Here is a 27177-nt window from a genome sequence, read left to right as displayed (position 1 = left end):
AATAAATTTAAAACATGAGGAGGCTAAAGGGGGTCAAATATATGGTGATGCAGGAAGACTAGACTGTGGGTGGTGAACACACAGTGCAGTATAGTACAAATAATGAATTATAGAATTGTATACTTGAAACCTACACAATGATATTAACTAATGTCACCCCCATAAATTTAATTAAAAATATGTAGATATTTAAAACACATATATATTATTTTAAATACACTATGCATATGAGTAACATTATTTGCAGTTGGCACTTAGTAATACAATTATTTAAAATCTCTCATGTTCAGTCTGTATATTTTCATAACACCTATTTGGGGAACGTACATACCCAAAACGAACCTTATAATTTCTATTTCTTTGGGAAAGTATTTGTGGTATTTTTTATAGCTACTAAGTGATTTAATAGCATCTTCCTTATTACCATCACGTTGTTTTAATATATATTTTTTATTGAATTCAGAGAGGAAGGGAGAGGGAGAGACAGAAACATCAATGATGAGAGAAAATCATTGATGGGCTGCCTCCCGCATGCCCCTCACTGGGGACCGAGCCCAGAACCCAGAAATGTGCCCTTGAATGGAATCGAACCCGGGACCCTCCAGTCCGCAGGCCGATGGTCTATCCACGGAGCTACACCAGCCAGGGCTGCCATCACATTTTAATGTACTTTGTCTTTAAGTGAAAGGCAGGACATATCCAGTCTCGCTGTCTACGTAAACCAGTTAAGCTTCCATTCCCAAACGCTCAGTGCCGGCTTTCCTTGGCTGAAACTCGACCGTTGTCTGGAATTGTGCATTCTCTGTTCTTCACAGGTTGCTACCAGTGGCGAATCCTACGTCCCCGATTTCTTTCGCCTGGAACAGCTGCAGCGGGAATTTAACTTCGTTTCAGATGAGGAACTGAATAGAGCCAAACGATTCAGGCTCCTGTGTCTCAGAAGCCAAGAGGTGCCAGAGTTCCGAAATTATAAGCCAATCCCAGCATATGACCGAGAAATCATGGAAAAGGTATTCCAGGTAAGAAATGGCTGTAATAAAATATTGCTGTGCTACTTGGTAAACCTTTCTCCATGAATCTTGCTGTTAATATGTTCTCAGTAGCAAAGCCGGTTTCTCTTTGCAGCACTTTATATAATCTTTCTTGAATCCAATGTTTAAATTAACTCTTCTCTCAATACAGTGAATGACATAAACTAAGAAAAATTAGAATTGTAGAGTTGAGAAACATTTAAATATCTTCTATGTTAATGTGGCAAATTATCTTGCGTTAGTCAGGAGTTCAAGGCCATTGTAATCCAACCGGTTAAGCACAAGGCCCAGTGGTGAGCACTGTGGGGAAACAGGTAGTTAGGATTAGAGCAGCCTTGGGGTGGGAGGGGCACAAAGGAAGTGGGAAGCAGGGCTGGCATCCTAGGCAAGGGTGGCAGGATGCACAGAGTGCGGGGGGTAGCAGAAGCCATCTGAGAGCCATGGGGCGGGACCTTTGAGGGCTCACAGGTTGTAATCCTGTGTAAGTGGGGCAGGCCTGTATAGATGGGGCAGACAGGGGAGGTTGTATTTGATGAGGTAAATGGAGAGCCATTAGAAACTGGTACCAGTAGGACTTTTCATGCAGAAGCTGTTCTGGGAGAATATTTTCAGTTATTTGGTTCTTGTCTGCAGTGTCTGGACTTATAATTGTGATAAAAACCCAACTTGAACCTGGCCAGCTCAGTGGTTGAGCATTGACCTCTGAACCTGGAGGTCACGGTTTGATTCCTGGTCAGGGCACAGTGTGGGGCATGCAGGAGGGCAGCCAATCCATGATTCTCTCTCATCATTGATGTTTCTATCTCTCTCTCCCTCTCCCTTCCTCTCTGGAATCAATAAAAATATATTTTTAAAAAACCAACTTAAGCTAGCTCAGGCTTCAAGGGGAGTTTACTAAAAGATGAAATCCCAAATGGGGCTAAATATCTTAAGCTATGTGAATGGCAGGAGTTTATCTGTGCCTTGGTGACGCCTGGATACAGGGCCTGAATGCCACCAGGGCCCCTCCCCATCCTGCCTAGGCTTCCCTTGCTGTGGTGGCTTCACTTCTTCCCATTGTGGATGGACTCCCTCTGCTTGGACACATGGTCCCCTTCATTCAAGTTCACATCTACCAATTTCAGCCAGGAGGGGAGGTGTGTCCTCTTGCCCCAAGTCTAAAAATCCTGGACCAGCTTGAGTTACCCAGTGCGGGGTCGAGGCCCCCGAGCGTACAGTGGGACCGGGAGAGGACTGAAGGACCATGGCGGCTCCATGGGCCCACGTGGAATTTTATTGGTGGAAGAGAAAATGCAGCGGCCAAGGCAGAAGTACCCACTCCCAGTTGGTGACCAAGTCGGCTGCACGCAGATGCTATTTGCTGCTTTGTAATTGCTTTACTTAAGTTAGAAAAAGACAAAAATTAGCAGAGGGGCCCTGTTTGGTGTTTCTAAATGGTTAGAGCATTGGCCTTTTCCCCTAAGGGTTTGATTCCCAGGGCCTGGGTGGCAGGTTCAATCCCCAGCAACCACTCAATGTGTCTCTCATATTGATGTTCCTTTCTTTTTCTCTCTATCCCCCTGACCCCTTCTACTCTCTCTAAGAAAAAAAAAAAAAAAAAAAAAAGGAAAAAATATCTTCAGGTGAGGATTAACAGCAACAACAACAAAATACTAAGCAGAGGCTTTGGCAAAGTTGCTGGGTGAGCTTAGTGTCTTGAACCACAGCCCGTTACTGTGTGGCTTCTACTTCTAAGGCATCAACCAACTGTCTCCGAATTCTGGCTCCCACATCAAAGGCTAATTCTGAACCAAACGTTCAGAGGAAGGCAGAAGAAACAATTAGAACCATCATTTATGAACTTGAACCACACGTGATAAATTCTCTAATCTCAGGAGGGCATGAGAAAGGACTCGTAGTTTAAAATCATAAAATTGTTCCTTTTTAACCTTTAGGACTATGAGAAGCGGTTACGGGACAGGAATGTCGTTGAGACCAAGGGCCACATAGATAGCCACCGGGCCATAGTAGCCAAGTACCTCCAGCAGGTAAGGAAACCATTATGAACGGCCCTGACAGGGAAATGGCCAGCACCCTGAGATGGGAGGGAGGAGGTCCCCTTCTTTTCAATATCTATGTGGTGCTTAACCCCTGAAGGCTGATTATCTCATAGTCACAGATATGAAATTGATTAACAGCTCTCTTCATCTTGTGAACATATGAAAACATTAGGCTGTATCTCAGCTTGTTGTCAATGATTCTCTTACGTGGGGTAGGATGACAAAGGACAGTATTTGACAGTATTTGAATGTTTGCATCATACTATCTTTGCAATAAAATAGAAGGTTTATAAATGACATACTTCTGCCCTAGCTGGTTTGGCTCAGTGGATAGAGAGTCGGCCTGCAGACTGAAGGGTCCCAGGTTCAGTTCCAGTCAAGGGCACATGCTGGGTTGTGGGCTCAAATCCCCAACGGGGGACGTGCAGGAGGCAGCCAATCAATGATTCTCTCTCATCACTGATGTTTCTTTCTCTCTCTCTCCCGCTCTCTTCCTCTCTGAAATCAAAAATATATTTAAAATAAATAAATGAATAAATGAATGAATGACATACTTTCTGCCCTAGGCACTAGAAACTTGAAGTGTCATTTTGTCCTCCCTCTTTCTCTCTCGTGCTTCCTTCCTTTCTTTAATAAATTTAACTTATAAGAAAGGCTACTGTGACTACAGCACATTTTTCCCTTCCAGTTGATCTGCCTTATAGCTCATGTATAAAAAAACAACAACAGTTTACAACATTTAAGAGGTCTTTTATTTAAAGGAGTATTAGGAAGTAAACCAGTCTGAATAAGGGAGGACCTCAAGAATCACGTCGGAATTGCATGTGCTCCGAGACGGGGCCTGGTTTTTGTTCGTTCCTCCATTCAGCACACTTCCACTCCCTGTGTGTCAGATTTTTCCAGGTCCTGGGAATTGGGCGGTGAGCAGAGCAGAGGCCCTCTGCCTTAGGAACTTGTACTAGTGAGCAAAGCCGGGCGGTTTACAGTAAGAAGAAGTCATGCTGCGGAGAAAGTGAGGGTGCCGGGTGGGGGCTGCACTAAAGTGACATTGGGGTGAAGACTCAGAGAAGTCTCAGAGGGACCTATGAAGGTCCCAGAATGAGAACATTTTAAATAAAACCTCTTTCTTTCTCCAGGTGAGGGAATCTGTGTTAAATCGTTTCCTAATTGCAAAACACCATTTTCTTCTCACGGATTTGATAGTTGAAGAAGAGGTTCCCAATATCAGGTAAAAGCAAACTTTTGCTCCTTCTAAAAATTATTTTATTGCATTATGTTAAAATTTTCATGTAAATCTAAGATGCTTATCATTGTTTAGTGTGCATTTGGGCCACAAATAACACTGGAAATGGATTAATTAACACTTGATTAATGCCTTACAATTGCATTAAGTGAGGGGTCTTTATTAGTCACATGAGATCCTCTCCATCATGGGCCCAGGAATCCTGTCTCCCCACTACTGCCATGTCAGCTTTGCCAGCCTTTGCCATTATTTTTTAACATGTTTTTATTGATTTTTAGATATTGAGGGAGGGAGAGGGAGAGGGGGAGAGAGAGAGAGAGAGAGAGAGAGAGAGAGAGAGAGAGAGAGAGAGAGACCTAGATCGGTTGCCTCCCTTAAGCACCCCCACCGGGGATCAAGCCTAGAACCTGGGCATGTGCCCTGACCGGGAATTGAACCGGTGACATTTCAGTGCATGGAACGATGGTTGAGCCTTTGCCACTTGCTCATTTCAATCCCAGTCTGACAGCATTTCCCTCCTGCACACACTACTCCCAATGACAACTTCCCTTACTCTCCCATCACAGTGGGGTAGCTGGAAACCAGCCACGGAGGTCTGGGAGGCCAGGAGATCTGGGAGTCTGTGAGGTCTGGTTCCAGCACTGCAGCTGGGAGGAGAGAGCTGCTGTGTTTGGTGAGGCCCAAGGGCAGCGGGGGAAAATGGGTGTTTACATAGAAGCTGGAAATTGACTGTGTATATGCATGATTGTCTTACTATCACTTAGAAAAAAATTTCAAATTGTCTCAACTTGGGGTGGATGCACAAAAGATGGAAGATACCTTTCTCCACTGGTGGTCTTGGGCAGTCCATTAATCCCATGACCCTTCCTGGGACTGAATCTGTTGGCCTCCTAAAAGGGTTATTTCTTATGCGTGTATTTCCTCTCCACCGTCAAGGTGGAAAGGAGACAAAACCTTGTGCTGTCCAGGGCCGCCCCTGACGTTGACCTTTCCTCCCTCCACACACAGTAGAGAGGCTGTGCCCACATCGATTCACACAAACCCCTTCTCTCTGCTCCAGGCCCACAGCCTAGTCATCGAATGTTTTATTCAGTCATGAAAATTACACTTAGACTAGATGGTGATTTTTTTTTCATGCTGTTTTTCCATTTCTTTTTCTTTTTATCTGCTTTACTTTCTGCATTAAGTTCTGAAGGCTCAGGGTATGTTCTTTCTTCTTTTAATTTTGATTTGTTCTTGGCTTTAAACTAATGTTTCTGTAATTCATGGTGCCAGCCACCAAGATGCGCCCTTGCTGACTGCCATCGAGACTTTGGGAGGCGCCCTCTCAGGGGAGGGAGGCAGTATTAACAGAGGAGGGGATGTGTCATGTTAGGGCCCCTGGCACAGGTATCCCTCTGAGGTCCCAGGTTTGGGTTAGGTAGGTCCTGGGAGAGCGAGCACTGAAGAAGATGGTCTGTAATGTGTGTCAACAGGGGTGGGCCTAGAGGGCACTGTGCAAAGAGAACTAAGCCAGACAGAAAGAGAAGTACCATATGATTTCACTTACATGTGGAATTGAAAAAAGGGCTGAGGTGTAGGGGAATTGGGGGGATGTTATTTCAGGGGACACATTTATAACTAGTAGATAAGTAAGTCCTGGCCATCTAATGCCCAGCATAATGATTATAGCTAGCAGTGCTGTGTTATAAACCTCAAAGTTGCTAAGAGACTAGATCTTAATTGTTCCCACCACAAAAAAACAAAAAAACAACCATGACAATTATGTGACGTGATAGAGATGTCAGCTGATGTTATGGTGGGAATCAGACTTAAATATATGAACCCCTAAACCCAACAGGTTGTACACCTTACACTTATACAACATTATATCCAATTGCATCTCAATAAAAATAAATTTAGAATAATAAAATGTAGGTAATCACACACACACACACACACACACACACACACACACACACAAAGAGATTGTTTGGAGAGGAGAGTGAGCCTTCATAGTGGTACATCATGTTAACATGGAATGAATGGGCTTGTTCTTGTTTTACGTGAGTTAATAAATAATAGATGTAAATGTTTAAAAGGAAGAAGGTGGGCTGTGAGCCAGAGTGACCCCAGGCTGAACCCCAGCTCCCTGCCCCTAGTTAGGAGCTTTGGCAAATCCTGTCACCACTCAGAGCCTCAGGTTTCTTCATATGAAAAACGGGGTAAATGTTATGCCTGTGAGGACGAGAAATATCCTATGTAAGGCGCCTAGCACTGTGCCTGACTCACAAAGCTGCTGATGAATGGTTGCTGTTCCGTGGGGCAGAGACCCTGGAAAGGACGGAACAGCAGCTCCGGGAGCCCTTGGGAGCCGCTCCTCCCCAGCTGGCTCAGGCCTCCTGGGCCGAGGGCTCCAGCCCTGCTCAGAGGGAAGCAGAAGAGCATGTGTTGCAGCCTGAGGCCAGCTCCCCACGGCCTTTGTTCTGTGCCATCTGGTGTCATCAGTCATGTCAGCTCCCAGATTCAGAGCCACATCTGGGCTTCTGTTTAGTCTCTGGGCCCCAACTTAATTACTGGCGCCAAGGCCCTTTCTCCCATAAGTCAGTGAGCATGTTGCTTTCATCTTCCAGGAAGTGTTTATGTGACATCATCTCAGTGAGAGGTAGGGAGATGTGAGATCCTTAAGCCCCCCCTGCCATCTCCCTTCCTCCTCCAGCATAGTCGCTGATGTCATAACTACGGTCATCACCCCACACCTAGCACTTCACCTCTGCTTGTACTAGACCAGACCCCCGGTGCTCTGCAGGCACCTCCTTACCTAATCCTCTCAACAACCCGGGAGATAGCATGGAACCCCATTTTACAGATGATAAAACAGAGGCTTAAAGGGGTCAAAGAGCAAGTGGAGCCAGGATTCATACCCAGTCTTGTCTAACGCCAGAGAGTGAGGTATCCCAGGAAGTGCCTGGAAGGGCAGTAAAGTCAGCTGCCAGGAAGATGGGGCATCAAGAAAGTACTCAAGGGGCCCAGGAGCGGGAGCCCCTTCTAGCTGATGTGCCTGGGGCTCCTAAAGGGGAGATCCTGCTCTGAGGAGGAAGGCGGAGGGAGGTGCCCCTGTGCAGGGACCAGGGACAGGCAAAGGCAGAGAGTAGGAGAGAAGGGGGTAGTTTGAGGGGCTGCAGGGTAAGCAGGAAGGAAAGCAAGGCAGGAAACTCAGGGAGGGCCCAGAATACCCTTTTCTCTCTCTGATCAGTAGCAGCTACAATAAATATTCATAATCCATACAGTGAGATCGCTCCCATCTTAGGAGAATTTCTTGATGATTTCCACGCTCTTTAGAAAGTTTTCAGGGGCCTGTAGGGGACTTTGGGGCAGAGCTTGAGTTGTCTGGTCACTTTCCAGATCTTTCTTTTCCTTAGATTCCTAATTATGTTCTGTAATCATTAGCATTTTGGGCCTAAGCCTTTTCAAGCTGGCAGAACAAAAGCGACCCCTGAGGCCCAGGAGAAAAGGTCGGAAGAAGGTGACAGCCCAAAACCTGTCCGATGGAGACATAAAGCTGCTGGTGAACATCATCCGGGCCTATGACATTCCTGTGAGGAGACCAACCACAAGGTGAGAGCCCTCAGGCAGCCCTGGGATGGACCGTGTGGGGTCCTGGCCATGCCCATCACTTCTCTATAGCACACGTGCTCCTGTTTTTAACATAATGTTATTCTGTGGGGGCCAAAGTCAGACTCCCATTAGTTGCAAGTAATAGAACCAAGTTGGTCAGTTTAGGCTAAAGAAGGGATTATTGGGACTGTCTCACGAACGTAAGGACAAGAGGTGCAGCTGAACTAAGGGTAGATTGTAAAGACTAAGATGGTTCTTCTGAGGCCCCATCGTCTCCCTTGCTTGGTCCCCTCTTTAGGTCTGCTTCCTTCTTCTCCGTGTGATGGAAATGGTCCATCCAGCCAGGGTACCACCCACCAAGCATCAGCCTCTCAGGGGAGAGGAAGGGAAAGGTACCTAGGTGTGGCTTTCTGGAGATGAGTTTCATTTCTTTAAGAATATCAGCTCTTGCCCAGCTGGCCTGGCTCAGTGGTTGAACATCAACCTTTGAACCAGGAGGTCATGGTTTGATTCCCAGTCAGGGCACATGCCCCTGCTACAGGCTCGATCCCCAGTGGGGCATGTGCAGGAGACAGCCAGTCAGTAATTCTCTCACATCATTGATGCTTATGTGTGTCTCTCTCTCTCCCTCTCCCTTCCTCTCTGAAATCAATAAAAACATATTTTTTTAAAAAGAATAGCAGCTCTTTAAAAGAGAAAGATGACAAGATCCCTGGTTCCTAACTCGAGCTAGGAATCCCTGACCCCTCCCCTTTCCCAGTGAGGCTTGGGAGGTCCAGAGAAGTGTTTACTTAGAATTTGTAGCTCAAGGTTCCTGGAGAAGGCAGGTTTAAAGAAAATACAGTAGGAGAGGAATTAGATCGAGGCAAAGAAGGCTGGTCAGGAAGTTTAGTATTATGCTACCTGGGGGGGATTGAGGTTCATTTATGGGGGAAGGGCAAGTTCTCAGGTACCCCCTGGCAGAGGAGAGAGAAGAGGACTCTGTCCTCTGTTCTTAGCTATACAGGTGGGTCAGGGATAGAAGTTGGGGAGTCTATAGTGATCACTGGGTGAATGGGGGTGATCAGAGCATACGAAAAGCCTTCCAAAAGGGTCAGCAAGCTTAGAGAGAATGTCTGTCACCAGAGCCATGCATCTTTGGAATAACCATCTGCTCAATATATATAGTTAGTCTTTCTCTGTCATTTATTTTCTTCATATATTTTCCCTCCTAGCAAATCTCAGCAGCCATCAAGGTCTTCAAGAACTTTCAGGGAAAGGCACGCTGCTTCCCCAACCACACACAGCCCAACCCACAGTGCCGACTACCCCCTCGGCCAGGTGAGATGCCCCAGAGCCGGGTCTCTGCTTAGAATCTCACCCCTTATGTTTTTAAGAATTGCCTGGGAACTTCCTGGCCTGTTTTCTGCTTCATTTTTTTGGACATATACTATTTAGCAAACATATTCCACCTCCGCAAAGAGCAAAGTCATTCAACTAACTGTATGGACTCTTACAATTTGCTTTTGCTTTTAAGGTTTTAGTACGTCCTTTTGTAGAAGTCTCTTTTCAACGAACAATTTGCCATACCACGACGGCCGAAGGACCCAACCCCAGCTGGAACGAAGAACTTGAACTTCCGTTTAGGTAAGCACTTGGTCCTCTTTAAAGCACTAGAGGATACTTTGAAGAGACGGGAAGGAAATAGAGGCTCAGTGGGAAATGGCTGAGGTGAAAGTCTGTGTAGCTAATGAGCCAAAACAAGAACCGGGAGTCCTGATACCAAGTCCCTTGGTTTCCCTCATGTGCCACAACTGACTCCAATCAAGAATAAAGTGGGGCCCTAGCCAGTTTGCTAAGTGGTTAGAGAGTCAGCCTGTAAACCGAAGGGTCAGGGATTCAATTACCAGTCAAGGTCACATACCTTGGTTGCAGGTTCCCCAGCCCTAGTAGGGGTACCTATAGGAGGCAACCAATCAACGTGTCTCTCTCTATTTCTCCTCCCTCCTCCCTCCCTTCCACTCTCTCTAGAAATCAATGGGACAAATATCCTTGGGTGAGGATTTTAAAAAATAATAAAGTGAGAAAATGTCCAACCTGTGAAACTCAGGTTCACTGCGGGACACCACCCTCCTCTCCAGCCTCTGCCTACTTATCGCCCAAGCTTCCCCTCCCCTTCACCCGCAGCCCCTCCGCTGCTTCTCCTTTCTTCATTTTTTCCCCAACTCTGGAAGCTTTAAGTAAATTTGAGACTCTCTCGTTTTCAGAAATTATGTTTTTCTCTTACCAGAAATTCATAGGCATTTACGAAGAAGGAAATCTTACCTTTTGCAACACCATGGATGGACCTGGAGAGCATTATGCTAAGAGAAATACGCCAGGCAGAGAAAGACAAATACCATTTGATTTCACTCCAATGTGGAATCTAATAAACAAAATAAACTAACAAAGAAAATAGAAACATACTCATAGATACAGAGAGAGCTATCAAAGGGAAGGGGGTGAGGTTGGGGGGCTGGGTGAAAAAGGTGAAGAAATTAAGCAAAAAACAAAAACATATACAGACAACAGTATGGCGATGGAAAGCAGACAGAGGGTTTAGTCCCTTTCTGTTTGGCTTTATACAGGCATTATGTTATGGTGTCCACCCTGTGCAGACAGATGCTTTAACTGAAAGCACAGCTTCCAGTCTTCACATCTGTGCTCGTGTTTGAGCACTTTTTAAATGCTGACGTTTGCGTGCTCATTATTTCTATTTTTCCCATTCCCCTGTCCCCTGGTCATGTTTTCCCATCTGCAGGGCCCCCAATGGGGACTACAGCATGACCAGCTTGCAGTCAGTGAAAGACGACGTGTTCATTAACATTTTTGATGAAGTGCTGTTCGATGTCTTAGAGGTGAGTTCACCGTTCCAGGAAGATGTCTGCACTCATTCTCACATCCTCCGTCCACCATATAAGACCCGAACTCGTTGTCCATCTTTCTTTTATTTTGAATGTCTGAAACTTGACATTATAAATGGGGAAAGAGAGAAAGGGCAACTAGCTTTTCTATTGTCGATTGAGTGTCCATTGTGTTTCAGGAATTGTACCAGGCGCTCTTCATACATCTTTCTTATTTAACTCTAAAATAATGCTGTGACGTAGACTGTTAAACCTCCAACTTATTAGTGAGGAAACCGAGGTTCAGACTTTATTTGGGTCATTAAACCATTAAACATCTGAGCCAGAATGTGACTTAGGTCAGCCTAACCTAAGCCCACGTACTTCCAGTCCAAATCCTGCTGCGAAATTCACCAAATGAGCGTCTGGAGTTCTTAACCAATTATTACTATCCACCCCTCCTTTAGGATGACCGGGAAAGAGGGAGTGGAATCCACACTCGTATTGAGAGACACTGGCTGGGATGTGTGAAAATTCCATTTAGCACAATATATTGCCAAGCAAGGGTAAGCATCTGGCGTTGGAATGCCGTGGGAATGGGGAACCGCTCTATCCATTTCCTGTTAAGCTTTCTCTGTGGGTATGTACCGCCAACCCTGAGAGAGCCTGTGTGCAAAGCCCCCTGGGAAACATAAAAACCACTATATGAAGGCATTGATTTACTGTCATATTTGTGTCACTTATTAAATATCCATCTTCGTTAGAGTTAGTTGTTAATATATGACTGTTCCAATCTGAGATTTTTAAAAACATTTAAATAGAAGTGAAGGAGAAGGTGGAACAAGGTGGAAACTTGTAAAAGCGACCAAGTGTAATGGACAGATGCCGGGAAGTGACTTGAAGGAATCAGTCAGGACACTGGACGGCCCATTGAGTCAAGTGCATTTCATGAATGATTCTAGAGTCCTCACCATTTCAAAAAAGGAGAACAGTTAGTAGAGATTCGCTCAACTAAGACATCCTTTTTCACAGTTTAGCAATTTTTCTAAAGGGCTCCGTTAGGTTAACAACTCTTCAATGACCTGTTGCCTCCAATCTGGGACAGTTAAAGATTCTGAAGTGGCAGTAATGTCCCAGCACTGAGTCCATGGCAACAAGAGGCTTTGAGCCATGAGACTGTGGCTAATCTCGCACAGCTAAGGAAGGAGGATTTAATTCCCCAGGCGACGTGGTCGCAGAGCAATACTGCCTGGGCCACAGAGTCCAGCAAGGCCAAGACCAAGCCTCAACCCTGGGAGGCCCGGGTAGGTTGCAGTCTCACAGATCATTTGGAATTACAGTCCTCCCCCAAAATCAGGGACAGTCTACAGGTGACGCTGCCGTGACATGCTGACCAAAAGAATTCACATTTTTCTTCTTCGAATATATTTTAAATTACAAAAAAAAAACATTTAAAGCCCATCATTTTGCAACCGAAATTGCCCAAGTGATTGGCCACTGCCGAATTTCACATTCGGAAGAGTACTCAGAAGAGATTATGCTAACCCCTTCCTGATGGATGAATCTCCTTGACTATATCCAGGTAATGTCCCTTCCTCCCTGGAAGGCATGTCCACTTCTAGGTTAAGCCCTTTCCCTGCCGGGAGCCGGTCCATGCTTGCTGTTTCAAGGGACCTGGCATATATGGCATACTGTTCTTAATATGTTTGCTCACCTTCTTGGCACTATGTGTTTTAACCAAGGTCTCTGAGAAAGGTTGTTTCCCCAGGTAGGGATTTTCCCCTGAAGTTAGGGAGGGGATAAAACCTCTTAACTAAGTGCCAGGTGGGTAATTAATCACTTTAACTATGAACAATCATGCTTAAGCTACATAATCTTTACTCCCTGGAATGGAGATAAGAAACGCCCTAACCTTTGTAATAGAAATTGATAGGATTGAATCAACTGGTATAAATACAGATGTAACAAGACAGCAAGAGACAGAAAGAGAGAAAGAACCAGGCAGCACAGAACCTACACAGAACGTTCTCTAGAGACAGAAGAACTTCGCTGGAGAAAACATGGCAGAAGATCCTGGACAGAGACTGGCGACGGAACCTGGAGACAGAACCTAGCGGGAGAGCGTGGCAAAAGATCCTGGACTGAACCTGACTACAGAAATTGGCAAGAGAACCTGACTAGAACCTGGTGACTGAACCTGGCTGGAGAACCTAGCAAGGGAACCTGGCTGCAGAACCTGGCTGGAGAACCTAGACAGAACCTGGCTGGAGAACCTAGCGAGGGAACATGGCTACAGAACCTGGCTGGAGAACCTGGAGAACCTAGCAAGAGAACATGGACACAGAACCTCTCTGGAGATCCAGACCAGAACTTGGCTGGAGAACTTGGCTGGAGATCCTGGCTAGGCTGCTGATCAACTGAACTCCGTCTCCATGTCATTCCTTCTTCGCCGACTCCGTCCACACCTTTGGGAACCCCTGGACCTGCTGGGGTTGGACCCCGGCATTTCCCTATTTCTCCTGAGACACAAATGCCATTGAAGAGTGAAACAAAAATGTGAATTCTATACCTTCACATTCCAGCCCTGAACTGGCTTTAGCACTAGATAGTCTAACAAACATACTGTCGCTTGGACAATGCAAGAGGTAAAAGTCCTGCCCCTCTGAACCTCTGCACAGTTAGATCATGTTATAAAAGTGGCTTATAATCCATTCAGCCCACATTTACTGGGTATCCGCTGTGTACACAAAACACTGCTGTATATTGGAGAAGGGTGATACACAGGGGGTGGATTACGGATTCTGTTCACCAGAGCAATCATCTGGAGGAGCATCGTAAACATGCTCGCAACTATAAAGTCTGACAGAATGTGCCCGTGTAACAAATGAAGAAAACAAACTACGTGTGAGGCTGGTGGAGATGACAAAATAATTCATGAAGGCGATAACATAACATCGTTACAATTTTCCAAGGTGGAGATGGGAGGCTGGGGCATCCGGAAAAAGGGGGTGGCTGCTCGCCAACACCTCCTGAGCAGTTCACCACCGGCCAGGCATTCTTGTCAGTGCTGTACGTCTATGAAAGCATCCGGCACACGCACCTGCCCTGCAGACTAGTTACTGTTATCATCGCCCTTTTACAAACGCATACACTGAGACACGGAGTTTAATTCGGGTTGTGAACCCAGGACGCCCAGTGTTAGTATCAACATGCATAACTCGTCCACACTCTGCTGAACCAAGAAAAGGTGAAGAAAAAGGCAGTGCTTTCTGTGAACGCTTAGGGAGACCGGCTGCTAGAGCGTCGCCCTGTGTACCGAAGGGTCCGGGGTTTGGTTCCGGTCAAGGGCACATACCTCGGTTGCAGGCCCTCCCCGATCTGGGCCCTGGTGGTGCAACAAATCAATGTGTTTCTCTCACGTCGATGTTTCTCTCTGTCGTTCTCTCTCTCCTCCACTCTCCCTGAAAATCAATGGAAAAATATCCTCAGGTGAGGATTTAAAAAAAGATAGAGAGAGATTGGCTGGAATGCTGGGCGACCCTGAATGCCAGTCTGAGCATCCTTAGTGAATTCATCAGGCAGTGAATCGACACATGCTTTTGAGCGTCCATTGGCAAATGACCGGGATGTTTACCACGTCGTGTTTTCTGCACAGATCGATGGAACATTTAAAATAGACATCCCCCCTGTTCTCCTGGGCTACAGTAAGGAGCGGAGCGTGATCGCCGAGCGGGGCTTTGACTCTCTCCGCAGCCTCAGCGAAGGCTCCTACATCGCCCTGTTCATCACCATCGAGCCTCAGCTGGTTCCCGGGGAGCCGGTGCGAGAAAAGGTAAGTCTGGCTACAGGTCAGTCGTGTCTGACGTTGGCAACACGAGAAATGCTCGCTGGGCCGTGCCGGGGTGAACTGGGACCGCGGGGCACAAGCAGAGGTTTCCTTTCTCCAAATCCACGCGGTGCTCCCTCTGCTTGGGCAGAATGAAGGGAGAGAGCCCCCGTGTGGGTCTGCATTTCCACCCAGCCAACAATTGGGTCAGTCAGCAACGTCAGCTTTTAGGCCAGTGGTTCTCGACCTTGGCTGCACATTAGAACCACCTGGGAAATTTTTTTTAAAATCCTGATTTCTGGGCCTCATCCTCCGGAAATTCTGTTTCTTTGTTACTAATGTTGGGGCCCCACCCCATAACACAGAAACAGAATTTCCGGAGGATGAGGCCCAGAAATCAGGATTTTAAAAAGATTCCCAGGTGATTCTAATGTGCAGCCAAGATTGAGAACCACTGTTTTAGGCAAAGCAAGACGAATATAAACATGCTCCCCTTTCAGAATTTTCTCAGTGGGAGGGAGATGAAATAGGACTCTTCGTCTGGACATGTTTTGGCAAGCACGCTGACATACATCTGCGTGACCTCACATCCCTGGCTGTGCTGTGTACTGAATCGATTCATAGGATTCTCAGGCTAGGTGACCTTCAGGGGTGACCTCCATTCATTCCAGTGCCTCCGGATAGAAATAGATATGTGCACAGGCACTCTAATTTTGTACAGCTCTAGAAAAAGAAAAGAGCTTCCAGAACTTTCATTTGTTAGCAGCTGTTTCCCACCCTTCCTAGCGGGGAGGGGGGGCGGGGTACTGTGTTCATATAGCATGCCCGTGCGGCCTTGAGGTGTGCCACCCTCATTGGACTGGGGAGAAAATATCGACCATAGCCTCTTATCATTGTGAACTATCACAGTAATAACAACCACCACAAACAGGGCCTGAGTTCTTCCTCTGTCCAGAGCACCAAGTCAGGCATTTGACTTATGTTCTCCCCTTTAATAGTCCCGCTGTCATGTGAGGTGGGCCTCCAATCAGAGATGAGGGACTAAAGCTCCGCTTATCCTGGTTCACCCAGGGAGTAAGGCCACAACTGACAACAAAACGTCTGTCCCGCTTGAAATCTGATCTACTCGATATTTGCAGAGAATCTTCTGTGTAGCAGGTGCTTTTTAGGCACCAGAGGTACAACAAACAGCCTAGAAAAGCAATTAAGATCCCTTGGAGCTTACAAGCCCAAGTTGTTAGCGGCTAAGCTCTACCGCATCGATCACTATGCCGACTCTTTATCCACTGTCATTAGACTCAGATGGAGGTTTTCTTAAATGAGCACATTCCTCTCTTTCCTTTTCAGGATCACAATTTGGTTCACAGAGGAATATACTCTTATTATTTCCCATTCATAAGGCATTTACAGAAGACATAAAGGATGATTGGGAAAAAAATCTACCGAAATTCAAATTCCTCTTATACGCTGGCCTTTATCACCAAAGTTGTAACAAGGATGTTGTCTAGAAAGCATGTTAGCATGCATGCATTTCAAAATAGTTTAGGAAAGGAAGCATATTCAGAATGTGTCACCTGGAGAGAACGCCAGCAGGCATATTTATGCCGTAGGATGCTCCCATTCAGGATGGTTGCACAGTATCTGTGTATTCTATCAGGAGAGAACACAGTCAGCTAGTCCCGCCCTACTCCCCTCCCCTCCCCCCCCCCCCCCCCCCCCGCCATAGGTGAGCTCTGAACCGTGTGGCCACTGTCCATCTGTGACTGTGGCTAGAAGGAGGACATCAGAGACCCCCTGGCACGTGGCGCATTCAAGGGCACTGGCCTCCTATCACAGAATGTTCCAGGCCTCCGGGGCTCTGAGACCCAGTTCCCAAGCCTGCAGCCTTCCTTCCTCAAAGCAGATAACCAGGCTGTCCTCCTGCCTTTGGTAGCATTTCACTGCCCCGCTGTGGCTGCAGGCAGCATTTCTCTGAGACCTCTAAAAATGAGGCCACGAGGAACCCCTGGGAGCCCAGAGTCTGATGCTTTTGGATAAGGAGGTACCTGGGCTGACAGCACCCTCACGGTCCTAAACGCACAGGCAGACAACGTCCCTCAGGGCTTCCCTGTCCATTATTCAGGAAAGAGCAGCTCTCCCTAAAATAATAGGGACCCACACCTGGGATCGTTTTCCCACTGACTGCAACTTCCTGGATTCGGGGATTAGTCTTCCTTCCACCATCATCCCATACGGAGCCTTTCTATAGGATTTTTTTTAAGTTATTTACTCATGGAATTTTCAAAAAAATCAATAGCAAATCCTGAAACTCTTATTCCAACATTGTCTTGGTAAAAACAAGTTTTTGAAAATAGATTGTTTCTGTTAATGAAGTCTTTCTGTTGTTTCTTTCCCTCTTTCTTTCTTGCCTCTGAGAGATGAGTGAGATGCTGAAAAAGGTACCAAGCCTTTTGTGTTTACCCTTCAACAGGTCCTAGGCTTTCACTTTCATTCTCTGCTTTGGTCCCTGTCCACCTTATGGAGTCTACTGGGTCCTGACGTGTGTGTGGGGGTGGGGATGGGGTGTCCCCTTAGCAATGACCTTCAGATGCCTGCAGCTCCATGGTGAATGTGCAGCTTTGTCTTTTGGCCCATTTCATTTTGTCAGGATTCTTATTTAGCTCTGAATCCAGGAAGTCGTGGGTCTGAATGTCACCTGAATGCTGGGAGCTACCTACCTCCACTGTTTCCATGGCTCTAAAACCCCAGAGCTGCTTCTTACAGAGACAGTGGGTCTGTGACAGTTATTTCTTTTTTTTTTTTTTAATATATTTTATTGATTTTTGGCAGAGAGGAAGGGAGAGAGATAGAGAGTTAGAAACATCGATGAGAGAGAAACATCGATCAGCTGCCTCCTGCACATCTCCTACTGGGGATGTGCCCGCAACCCAAGTACATGCCCTTGACCGGAATCGAACCTGGGACCTTTCAGTCCCCAGGCCGACGCTCTATCCACTGAGCCAAACCGGTTTCGGCGACAGTTATTTCTGATCAGTGGAGCTGTCAAACTGTAGGTATTCAAAGTGGGGGGTGGGGGGGGCGGGGGGAATAAGCCCATTCAGCTTCCTGTAAGTATGTATATGAACCTCCAGGTTAAAGAATTGAGCCACTTAAGAACCTTCCAAGTTTCATGTTGAATCAAATGGTGAAGTTGTCAGCTCCACCTTAATTAGTTTCACGACAAATGACCCGAATTCTTTCAGCATAGAGCTTTTGCTTGGCACTTCTTAGGTTACCAACATAGCATCCGACTCACTCCTTAAATTACTGTTTCACACCATGAAATGGCATCCCAGTGGCCTAAATAAGTATTAATGACCATTGATACTTATTAAGTGTTTACCTTGTACATGCTCAGTGCAGAAATGAACAAAGAATGATTCAAACATGGGCCCCACCATCAGGAAGCACTAGTTACAGAACCAAAATATAACACGGAACATCCAGGTCCAAGTGGCAGAAAATGTTTGAAATACTTTTTTCAAATTGGAAGCCCACAGTCCTGATTCAAGATTATTACCTTCCTTTCTGGACAGTGCCTGTGTCTGCTTCTTCAGCGCTCCCGCAGTGCATTGTTTATCCCCATAGAAGTTCTGGTCAAGTCCCCTAAGCACCTGATTGCTCACCTATGTTCTCCCCTGGACAAGAAGCTCCTTGAGGGGACTGTTTCAAACTCATTCACCCAGAGTGCCTGGATCCTTGCAGACTCTCAGCAACGTGTTTCAAATAACCAGATGGATGAATAAATAAGTGAATGAGTCTGAAGGAAACAGGGATGAAATTTTATAGGTGCTTTTTAAAATTTTTTTTTAATTATTTCAGAGGGGAAGGAAGGGAGAGAGAGAAACAATAATGAGAGAATCAGCAATCAGTTGCCTCCTGCATGCCATCCACTGGGGATCAAGCCTACAACCTGGGCATGTGCCCTGACCAGGAATCGAACTGCAACCTCCTGGTTCATAGGTCGACGCTCAACCACTGAGCAACACTGGCCAGGCAAACTGTGTTTTTATCCACACCATCCTTGTTTCATAATTCTCCATCTTTCTAAAATTGTAATTCTTTCTGGCCTGGCAGCTCTACCGTAGGAGTCCATGACACACCTATATAAAAGCCTTAGGAGCTCACCTTTTCCATTTATTTATATATTCACCACAGCACCTATTAGATAGCTGCCATGCCTTGCCACTGTGCAGAGTTGTAGGTGGTTATGATGATGATGATGATGTTGTCAAGATTCCGATAGGAGGGGGATATCCTGTGGGAATATATAGGAGGCCTTTGGAGATGTCGCTATCCTATGGGACCCCCACAACCGCTACCCCAATTTCTCAGGGTACAAAGACTAAATTAGAAACAGAAGCCATGGCCCAGCTCCCATATAAGAGAGTCAAGAATAATCAGAATACTTGATTCTAGTTGAAGTCATAAACAGTAATGTGAGAGTTTTCATTCATTCACTGAACAATATTTGTTAAGCACTTACTATGTGCTGGGTAGCATTCAGTCCTGGAGATAAAAACCAAGATCAAAACAAAATCCCTGACTTCAGAAAACTTAAACTGTAGAGGAGACAGAGTAAATAAACAGATCCTATAACTGTGATTTTTAAATGCTAAAAAAATAATATAAAGAGAGATGAGGGGAATAGCAGCAAATGAGGGGGAAAGCTGGATGCATTTTCATCCTCAAAAAAGAAAACCATAAAAACAAAATAAAAAGCTTCAAACACTGCCTAGAATCTAAATTGAACTTAAAAATTAATTTCCCTAGTAAAACTGTATTTGAGTTTGACTCGAAATTCTTTGAACTGTAAGTAACAATGCATGTATTTTTAGACTGAGCAACACATTTTTTATGAAAACATTTAAAGAGCTGCTTTTTATGCTATATTTTTAGCAATGGCTTGAGGGGAAAAGACAATTGAAATTTGTTCTGTTTCATTTGCTTTGAGTTATTCTCAAGTCTTGGAAATGGTAACTCATCTTGGATCAGAGAACCACTAAAATAACTACTATACATGTGATGTTTCCAGTTCTGCTCCCTTTTCCTTGAGAACATACTGTTATTATATTGGTTATGGATTTGAAACTTTTTAGTACATCCATATACATCTGTAAATTTGTTGTCCATTTAATATAAGTTGCTTAAGCTTTACATTTGAGATTTTAGACTTCTGAGCCTTTCTTGCCTCTAAAACCGACATCAAAATACACACCAAACTATTGCTTGGTCTCATCAATCATAATTAGTAACTCATCGTTTACATTGTTGAAGTTGTTTTATTAATCGCATAGGGCTGCTTGTCTGTGAACTACTTCCTTTCAATCCTGTTAAGTATGTTTTAAGTATTTAATGAATCCTTCTAATTTGAAGATTATGAAGCGTCAGGGACACAGGGCATGGTGGTGTTGGAAGGGATCACTGAATCGTAATTCCTGGAGCTCACATTTAGTTTGGGCTGACTGTGAGATCTGAGCAAGTTCTACTGCGTCTCCTGTAATCATATGCAAACTCCATGGAGTCTTTCTCTTTGAAGTTTGATTCTCAGGAAGATGAGAAATTGCTCCAAGCAACAGAGAAGTTTCACGCTGAATGCGCCTTAAAGTTCCCAAATCGGCAGTGCCTGACCACAGTGATTGACATCAGTGGGAAGACGGTTTTTGTTACTCGTTATCTCAGGCCTTTAAACCCTCCTCAGGAGCTTCTTGATGCTTATCCCAACGACCCACAGGCCACCGCAGTAAGTATGTCATGACCAATCAAACCGGGGCTAAAAGTGGGCTAAAGTTTCAATATATTACCATCTTAACTATCATATTTCATAGTAGTTAAGAAAGTAACGATAGCCCTGGCTGGTGTGGCTCCTTAGTTGGGCATTGTCCTGTGCACTGAAAGGTCACAGGTTTGATTCCCAGTCAGGGCACATGCCCAGGTTGTGGGCGTGATCCTAGGTGTCAGTATGTGTGGGAGGCAGACCGTCAATGCTTCTCTCTCCCATTGATGTTTTTCTCTCTCCCTCTCCCTTCCTCTCTAAAAAAAATCAATAAAAAAAATTTTTTAAAGAAAGTAACTAAATTAAGATCATTAGTGATTAAAACATTTCTATGACCATGAGGCTTGTGTTCTTTAGAAAAGTTTGAAGGTTCCAGAGAGGATAATAACTTTTGGTTCTTTCTTTCAACACATATTAAGTGCTTACTGTATCCCTGACACGATACTGGTGCTGGGAAATGGATATTTGGGAGATGCTCTACACTTTTAGTGTCTTCCATAAATGTCTGCATCATGTATTCTTGGTGCTTTCATAGCATCTGAACCCAGGCCCTGACTTCAGAACCCTGGCACTTCCCACTGTACCAAGACAGTGTTATACCTAACGTTACAAGCATCCCTGAATTCCAATTAAGCAAAAATGCCTTCCAGTATTTGAGTACATACAGCACATGTGCCATCAACACCAAGCACGTCCAGAGTGGCCCGCTGAAAATGCACCTGCCTTCCTCCGCTCACGGCCACTCAGCACAGCTCCCAGGGACAGAGCCCGGGTGGTCAGCAGGCTCTTCAGTGACCCCTGGAACCCTGACTGTCTTTAGGGAGGGGATAGTGTTGGGACTAATTTCTGCTAATAAGTATTAATTAGTAATTTAGTAATATAGTCATTTAGGAACAGGATAATGAGATATCTATTTGCAGATATAAATAGACAAAAAAACCTTTGTATTCCACATTTCATTGACTTTTTTTATTAATCGACTTTTATTGAAAACTATAAAGGGATTTCTGTTGTCTCTAGTATAGTAGAGTAGGAAGAAAACTTCTCCCAGCATAGAACATTTAAGAGTGAGGAATTAAATATTGAAAACGTTTTTAAAATCATAGCTGAAATAGGAAGAGACAGGAAACAGCAGGAGAGCAAGATTCCACAAGGGTGAGGGCTTGAAATAGTGTTTGCCCTGAGGGCATCAAATAATTCCCGGTGCCTAGAGCTGGGTTTTCATGGGCCACAAGGCTGTTGGGGGGAGAGGGGAGGGGTGAGCAGGCCTAAGGCTGAAGGAGAGGCTCCCTACAATTAGAACCCTTGATAGGTGACACCAATGTGAACTAGGAGCGACCCTGCCCTGCAGGAGGAAGCCTGTCTGACTCAGCCTTGACTCTGGACAGAAGAGAAAACAAGGAACGTCTCCCCCTAGGAATTCCTAATCACAAAGCTGTATTTATTCACATTCAGTGCTGGAATTTACACAACCAGTAAGACCCAGAAAAACCCCAACTGAAAATTTAAAGGAAAGTACACCCTGTTGGTAGTACCCCTAGATCTGTCAGAAGCAACACAAATCCTTCTAGAAAAACACCCTTTAAGCTCAGCCTCAAAAAAATTCCACAGAAAAAGTTCCAAGCAACATGAACATATAAAAGAGCCTCAGTGGAGAAATAAGTCACCATGAGGAAGGGAAGAGTTAACAGAAACAGACTGTAGAATCGGGCCATAAGCACTGAAGAGATTGTAATGATCAGATTCAGAATATAAAATGGGTATGTTTAATAAGTTTCAGAAGTCTAGGGGATTGAATACATAACAAAAGAACTATAGACTATTGCCCTGGCAGGTGTGGCTCAATTGGTTGGGTGGCATCCTGTGCACTGAAAGGTTGCCAGTTCGATTCCCAGTTGGGACACATGCCCCTCTTGTGGGCTCGATCCCCAGTAGGGGACATGAAGGAGGCAGCCAATCAATGTTACATTCTCACATTGATGATTTGGGGTTTTTTTTCCCTCTCTCTCTCCCTCTCTCTTCCTCTTTCTCTAAAAATCAACACAAATATTTTTGTAGCCCTAACTGATTGGCTCAGTGGATAGAGCGTTGGCCTGCAGAGTGAAGGGTCCCAGGTTCGATTCCAGTCAAAGCCATGTACCTTGGTTGTGGGCACATCCCCAGTAGGGGGTATGCAGGAGGTAGCTGATTAGCTGATTGATGTTTCTTGCTCACTGATGTTTCTAACTCTCTATCCCTCTTCCTTCCTCTCTGTAAAAAAAAAAATCAATAAAATATATTAAAAAAATATTTTTGTAAAGAACAATAGACTATCAAAATTGGCAGTCAGATGTTAAAAGTACACTTGTAGAAATAAGACTGTATAGTAAACATTAGAAATTAAACAGGTTAAATACAACAGTAAGTGGAGTTAAATATAGAGTTAAGAAACATACAACTAAATACAGAGAGAATTAGTGAATTAGAGTACACATGCAAAGAAATTATTTGGTATATAGCACAGAGATTTTTTAAAATGGAAAATATAAAGGTTAGGAGACATAGATGGCAGAGGAAGGAGAACCAAATTATGTATAAAAGGAAAAAAGCAATATTCAAAGAAAAAGAGCTGAAAATTTTTAAGATTTGATGAAAGACAACAATCTAATTCAGGAAGCCCAATGAATCCTGAGTAAGATAAGTAAAAAGAGATGAAAATCTAGTCATATCAGAGGGAACTACACAGACAAGGAAGACCTTAAAAGCAGCTCAAGAGAAAAGATAATCTACAAAAGAAAGTGGTTAGACCAATAGACTTCTGAGAGGCACAAATGAAAACCAGAACAGGAATAATATCTTCAAAACAACTGAAAAAATAGCCATCAAACTAATCTTATATAATAAAAGGCTAATATGCAAATTGACTGAATGGCAGAACGACCGATCGCTATGATGTGCACTGACCACCAGGGGGGCAGACGCTCAACCCAGGAGCTGCCCCCTGGTGGTCAGTGCACCTCTCAGCCAGAAGCCCTGAGCCAGGCTCATGGCTGGCAAGCACAGTGGTGGTGGCAGGAGCCTCTCCTGCCTCCGCGGCAGTGCTAAGGATGCCCTGCAGGGAGCAGGCCTAAGCTGTCAGTCGGATATCCCCTGAGGGCACCCAGACTATGAGAGGGTGCAGGCCGGGCTGAGGGACCCCCTTCTCCCAGTGCACAAATTTCGTGCACCGCACCTCTAGTAATTTATAGCCAGTGAAACTATCTTTCACACAAACATTGGGAGAATTTACAGCCAAAAAACCCTCACTTAGGGAATTCCTTAAAATATATACTTCAAAGAGAACAAAGGTTCTCAGAAATTCTAGATGAACCATATAATGCTGGGTAAGAAAAAAAAAGGAAAATTTTTAAAAAGACATTGTTTTCATAGCAATCATAATAGCAATGTGGGTGAAATATCAGGATAGAACAAAAGTCCTGAAAATAATGCATATATGTCAGGACAGGATTGATAAAAATATTTTATTTTTTTAATTTATCCCCCCTTTACCCTCTTCTACCTCTCTTTCCCTCTAGCCATCATGTTACTGTTTGTTGTCTATTTTTTGTTTTTTGTTTTCTTAATGCTTTGAGCTTTTTCACACAGCCCCCCAATGCCCCTCCCCTCTCACAGCTGCTATCAGTCTGTTTCATGTATTCATGCCTCTGGTTCTATTTTGTTCGTCAGTGTATTTTGTTCATTAGATTCAACATATAAGTGAGATCATATTGTGCTTGTCTTTCTCTGACTGGTTTATTTCACTTAGCATAATACTCTCCAGGACCATCCAAGCTATCACAAAAGTAACACCCTTATATATTCCAAGATGAGGACAAATATGTTTATTAATTTTTGAATTCAAGTGAAACTTTCATGTTGATATTTCCATGTTAACCACTTAAAAGAATAAGAAAAGTGAATACTATAACTTCCAAAATAGCAGCAGGAAAAAAAAATAATGAAATAGGGTAAAGAGAGTGGGGAGAGGAAATATATAGAAAAAGTGTAAGAAATAAAAAGCACAGAATAAGGTAGTAAAAAAAATAGTCTAAATATTTGCCAATAATCACAATCAAAGCTAAGGGATTAACTTTCCAGTTAAAAGACATAAACTGTTAAAATAGATTTCCAGTTTTTAGTGGGACTTGATATGCTGATTCTAATATTTCTACGGAGTGCAAAGTGTCAAAATAGCCAAGACAACCCTGCAGAGTAAGAACTCAGTGGGAAGATTTGCAACTTCATTTAAATGAATGTAATGACAAAATAAACTTATGTTTTTAAGAGGAAAAAGACAAGAAAGATTTGTGATCCCGCACATCTAGACTGCTGATGAGACCAGAGTGATTGAGGGGAAATGGTATTGACACACCTAGAACAAAGAGAAAATTAAGAGAGAATAAAAACTCCAGACTAGATCCACTCAAATATGACCCACTCACACCAGATACGTGACCAAGCTTTCCATTGGAGAGGAATAAAGAAAAAAACGGACTGTTACATCGATTGTACCAGGATCACTGATTTTTCATATGAAAAAATAAAAACAGATTCCTGCTTCACGTCATTCAGTTGCAGATAGATTGAGGACTCAAATATGAGGAGCATTTTCATCTTTCTGATCTGAGATAGTAAGTTTTTCTTCAACAAGACAGAAAAGTACAAACTATAAAAAGAATGATGAATTTGACCACATTAAAACTGAGAACTTGAGTTTATGAAAAGGCACCATAAAAAACTGAAAGGACAAGTCACAGATCAGGAGGGGATATTTGCAACATGTATAACAGACAAATGAATAGTAGATAGAATATGTTAAAAACAAACAAACCTACAAATCAATTAAAAATATGCAGAAGTGACCCTAGCTGGTTTGGCTCAGTGGATAGAGTGTCAGCCTGTGGACTGAAGGGTCCCGGGTTCGATTCCAGTCAAAGACACCTACCAGTTGGGGCTTGATCCCCAGCCCTGGTCAGGGTGCATGTGGGAGGCAACCAATTGATGTGTGTCTCTCTCACATCAATATTTCTCTCTGTCTCTCTCCTTTTCCGCTCTCTCTAAAAATCAATGGACAAATATCCCGGGTGAGGATTAACAAAACAACAACAGAAATATGCAGAAGTGAAAACATGAGAGGCCATATGAAAAGATGCTCAACCTTCTTAGAAATTACATGAATCTGAGTTACAACAAAGGTGCTCTGACCTTGGTTTCTAAATGCTATTGCCCTTTTAAAGGAGAAATGGCTGCTTTCAGGACTGAGCTAGAAAAATACAAGATGATCTCGGAAAGCCTCTTTTTAGCAGAGAGTAAGGAAGAATGTGGTGGGGGGAGCAGGGGGGAGGGCGAGGGGGGGATGACAACGACATTTCAAAGAGACAGAGGGGCCAGTTTCTTCATCTGTAACAAATGGATAATAGCAAGGACCTTCTTCATAGGATGTCTGGAGAGGGGAAGCCCTCGGCGAGCATGAGCATTCATTGCGCTTTGTACACACAAGCGTTTGTGATATATGAAACTTTCTTGCAGGCAATGAGGCACAGGATCCGGCCTTTTATTTGATAGAAATAATTTTTTAAAGCCAGTTTTGTTTAAACAGGAACTGGTGGCTCGGTACGTGTCACTGATTCCCTTCCTGCCAGACGCTGTTTCGTTCGCGGGCATCTGTGACCTGTGGAGCACGTCTGATGTAAGTCCTTCTTCCTCACAGCTTACGGTTGGAGCTGACTTCTCCGAGTATTGGCTAAATGCCTTGCATGTCTTTCCATTGCCACACTCATTAGTCATTGTCAAAATCGACTGTCGCCTGTTTCCAGGATGGGCTGAATTCTGAAGTAGTTTTTCTTTCTGGATTAATCTGCCCAAAGATCAAAAATTCACTTTTTTTTTATTTGAACAAAGAAATTTTAAAAAAAAACAAACACTTCAGATGCCTTAACTCTGATTTATCCTCCAAGTATTGCCTTATCAACATCCCAGTTTTATTCATTAAAAATAACAGCTACAGCCTCTGTTACATTTGGAATTGTATATTCCTTCACTTGTGGGCTTCTTAAGGCATGCCATGTCATTCTTCGTTCAGCATGCATTTCTGGGCCACCTACCAGGTATCAGACACTGTACTAAGCTCTGGCTACAAGCAAAAGAAGCGTGGCGTCTGCTCTCAGAAGCTTACAGTCTGTGTGCCACTAACTTCCAACGGGATCTTCTGGAGGGTAAACAAACATGTACCGCTGGTATTCATTCTGTTTCTACATTTAGGGTTGTATTTGCATAAAAGTAAACTATATTATGCAACGCCCTTTGAAGGATAGCTCTAAGCCAAAGAAATTGAAGTGCACTTAAAATTTTTTGTTCCCCAATACATTTTGGCAACATAATGCTGACAACTTGAGAGAAAAAAATTTCCACAATCTGGAGGCGTCTATACGAAGATATGCAGAAACTAGTCCATGTGCCCCAGAGCCAGACTGCTTTCCCACCTCCTAGGTATTACCTCACCTCTCTCTGTCTCCACTTCCCCTCAAAGGTTTGCTCTGGGATTAAATACAATGTGTTTAAAACTCTCTGGGGGCAGATGGGGAGACACATATGAGTTAGTGGAGCACAGAGGATTTATAGGGAGCGAAAATGCTCTGTGCGGCATTATAGTGCGGATGCATGTCATTATACATTTGTCCAAACCCACAGACTGTACAACACCAAGCGTGAACCCTCAAGTAAACGATGGACTCTGGGTGATTATGA

The 27177-nt window shown here is 44.2% G+C and overlaps 1 protein-coding gene across 1 annotated transcript in view; it reads left to right on the top strand.

Annotated features, from left to right (window-relative positions):
• Nucleotides 1-27177, top strand: part of CC2D2A (coiled-coil and C2 domain containing 2A) — a 78679-nt gene that overhangs the window by 42318 nt on the left and 9184 nt on the right. The window contains exons 21-32 of the mRNA XM_081101255.1: nucleotides 816-1019; nucleotides 2966-3058; nucleotides 4207-4298; nucleotides 7743-7910; nucleotides 9125-9230; nucleotides 9427-9536; nucleotides 10690-10786; nucleotides 11239-11337; nucleotides 14427-14603; nucleotides 17015-17035; nucleotides 20176-20379; nucleotides 26030-26119. Of these exons, the coding sequence (XP_080957381.1) occupies nucleotides 816-1019; nucleotides 2966-3058; nucleotides 4207-4298; nucleotides 7743-7910; nucleotides 9125-9230; nucleotides 9427-9536; nucleotides 10690-10786; nucleotides 11239-11337; nucleotides 14427-14603; nucleotides 17015-17035; nucleotides 20176-20379; nucleotides 26030-26119 (1461 nt within the window). The remainder of the gene's footprint in view (nucleotides 1-815; nucleotides 1020-2965; nucleotides 3059-4206; nucleotides 4299-7742; nucleotides 7911-9124; nucleotides 9231-9426; nucleotides 9537-10689; nucleotides 10787-11238; nucleotides 11338-14426; nucleotides 14604-17014; nucleotides 17036-20175; nucleotides 20380-26029; nucleotides 26120-27177) is intronic.

The sequence above is a fragment of the Myotis nattereri genome (genome assembly GCF_964212035.1).
Source record: "Myotis nattereri genome assembly, chromosome: 1".
Classification (NCBI taxonomy): Eukaryota; Metazoa; Chordata; class Mammalia; order Chiroptera; family Vespertilionidae; genus Myotis; species Myotis nattereri.
The sequence above is the reverse complement of the archived record's forward strand: the minus strand, read 5'-3'. Positions and strand labels throughout refer to the sequence as shown.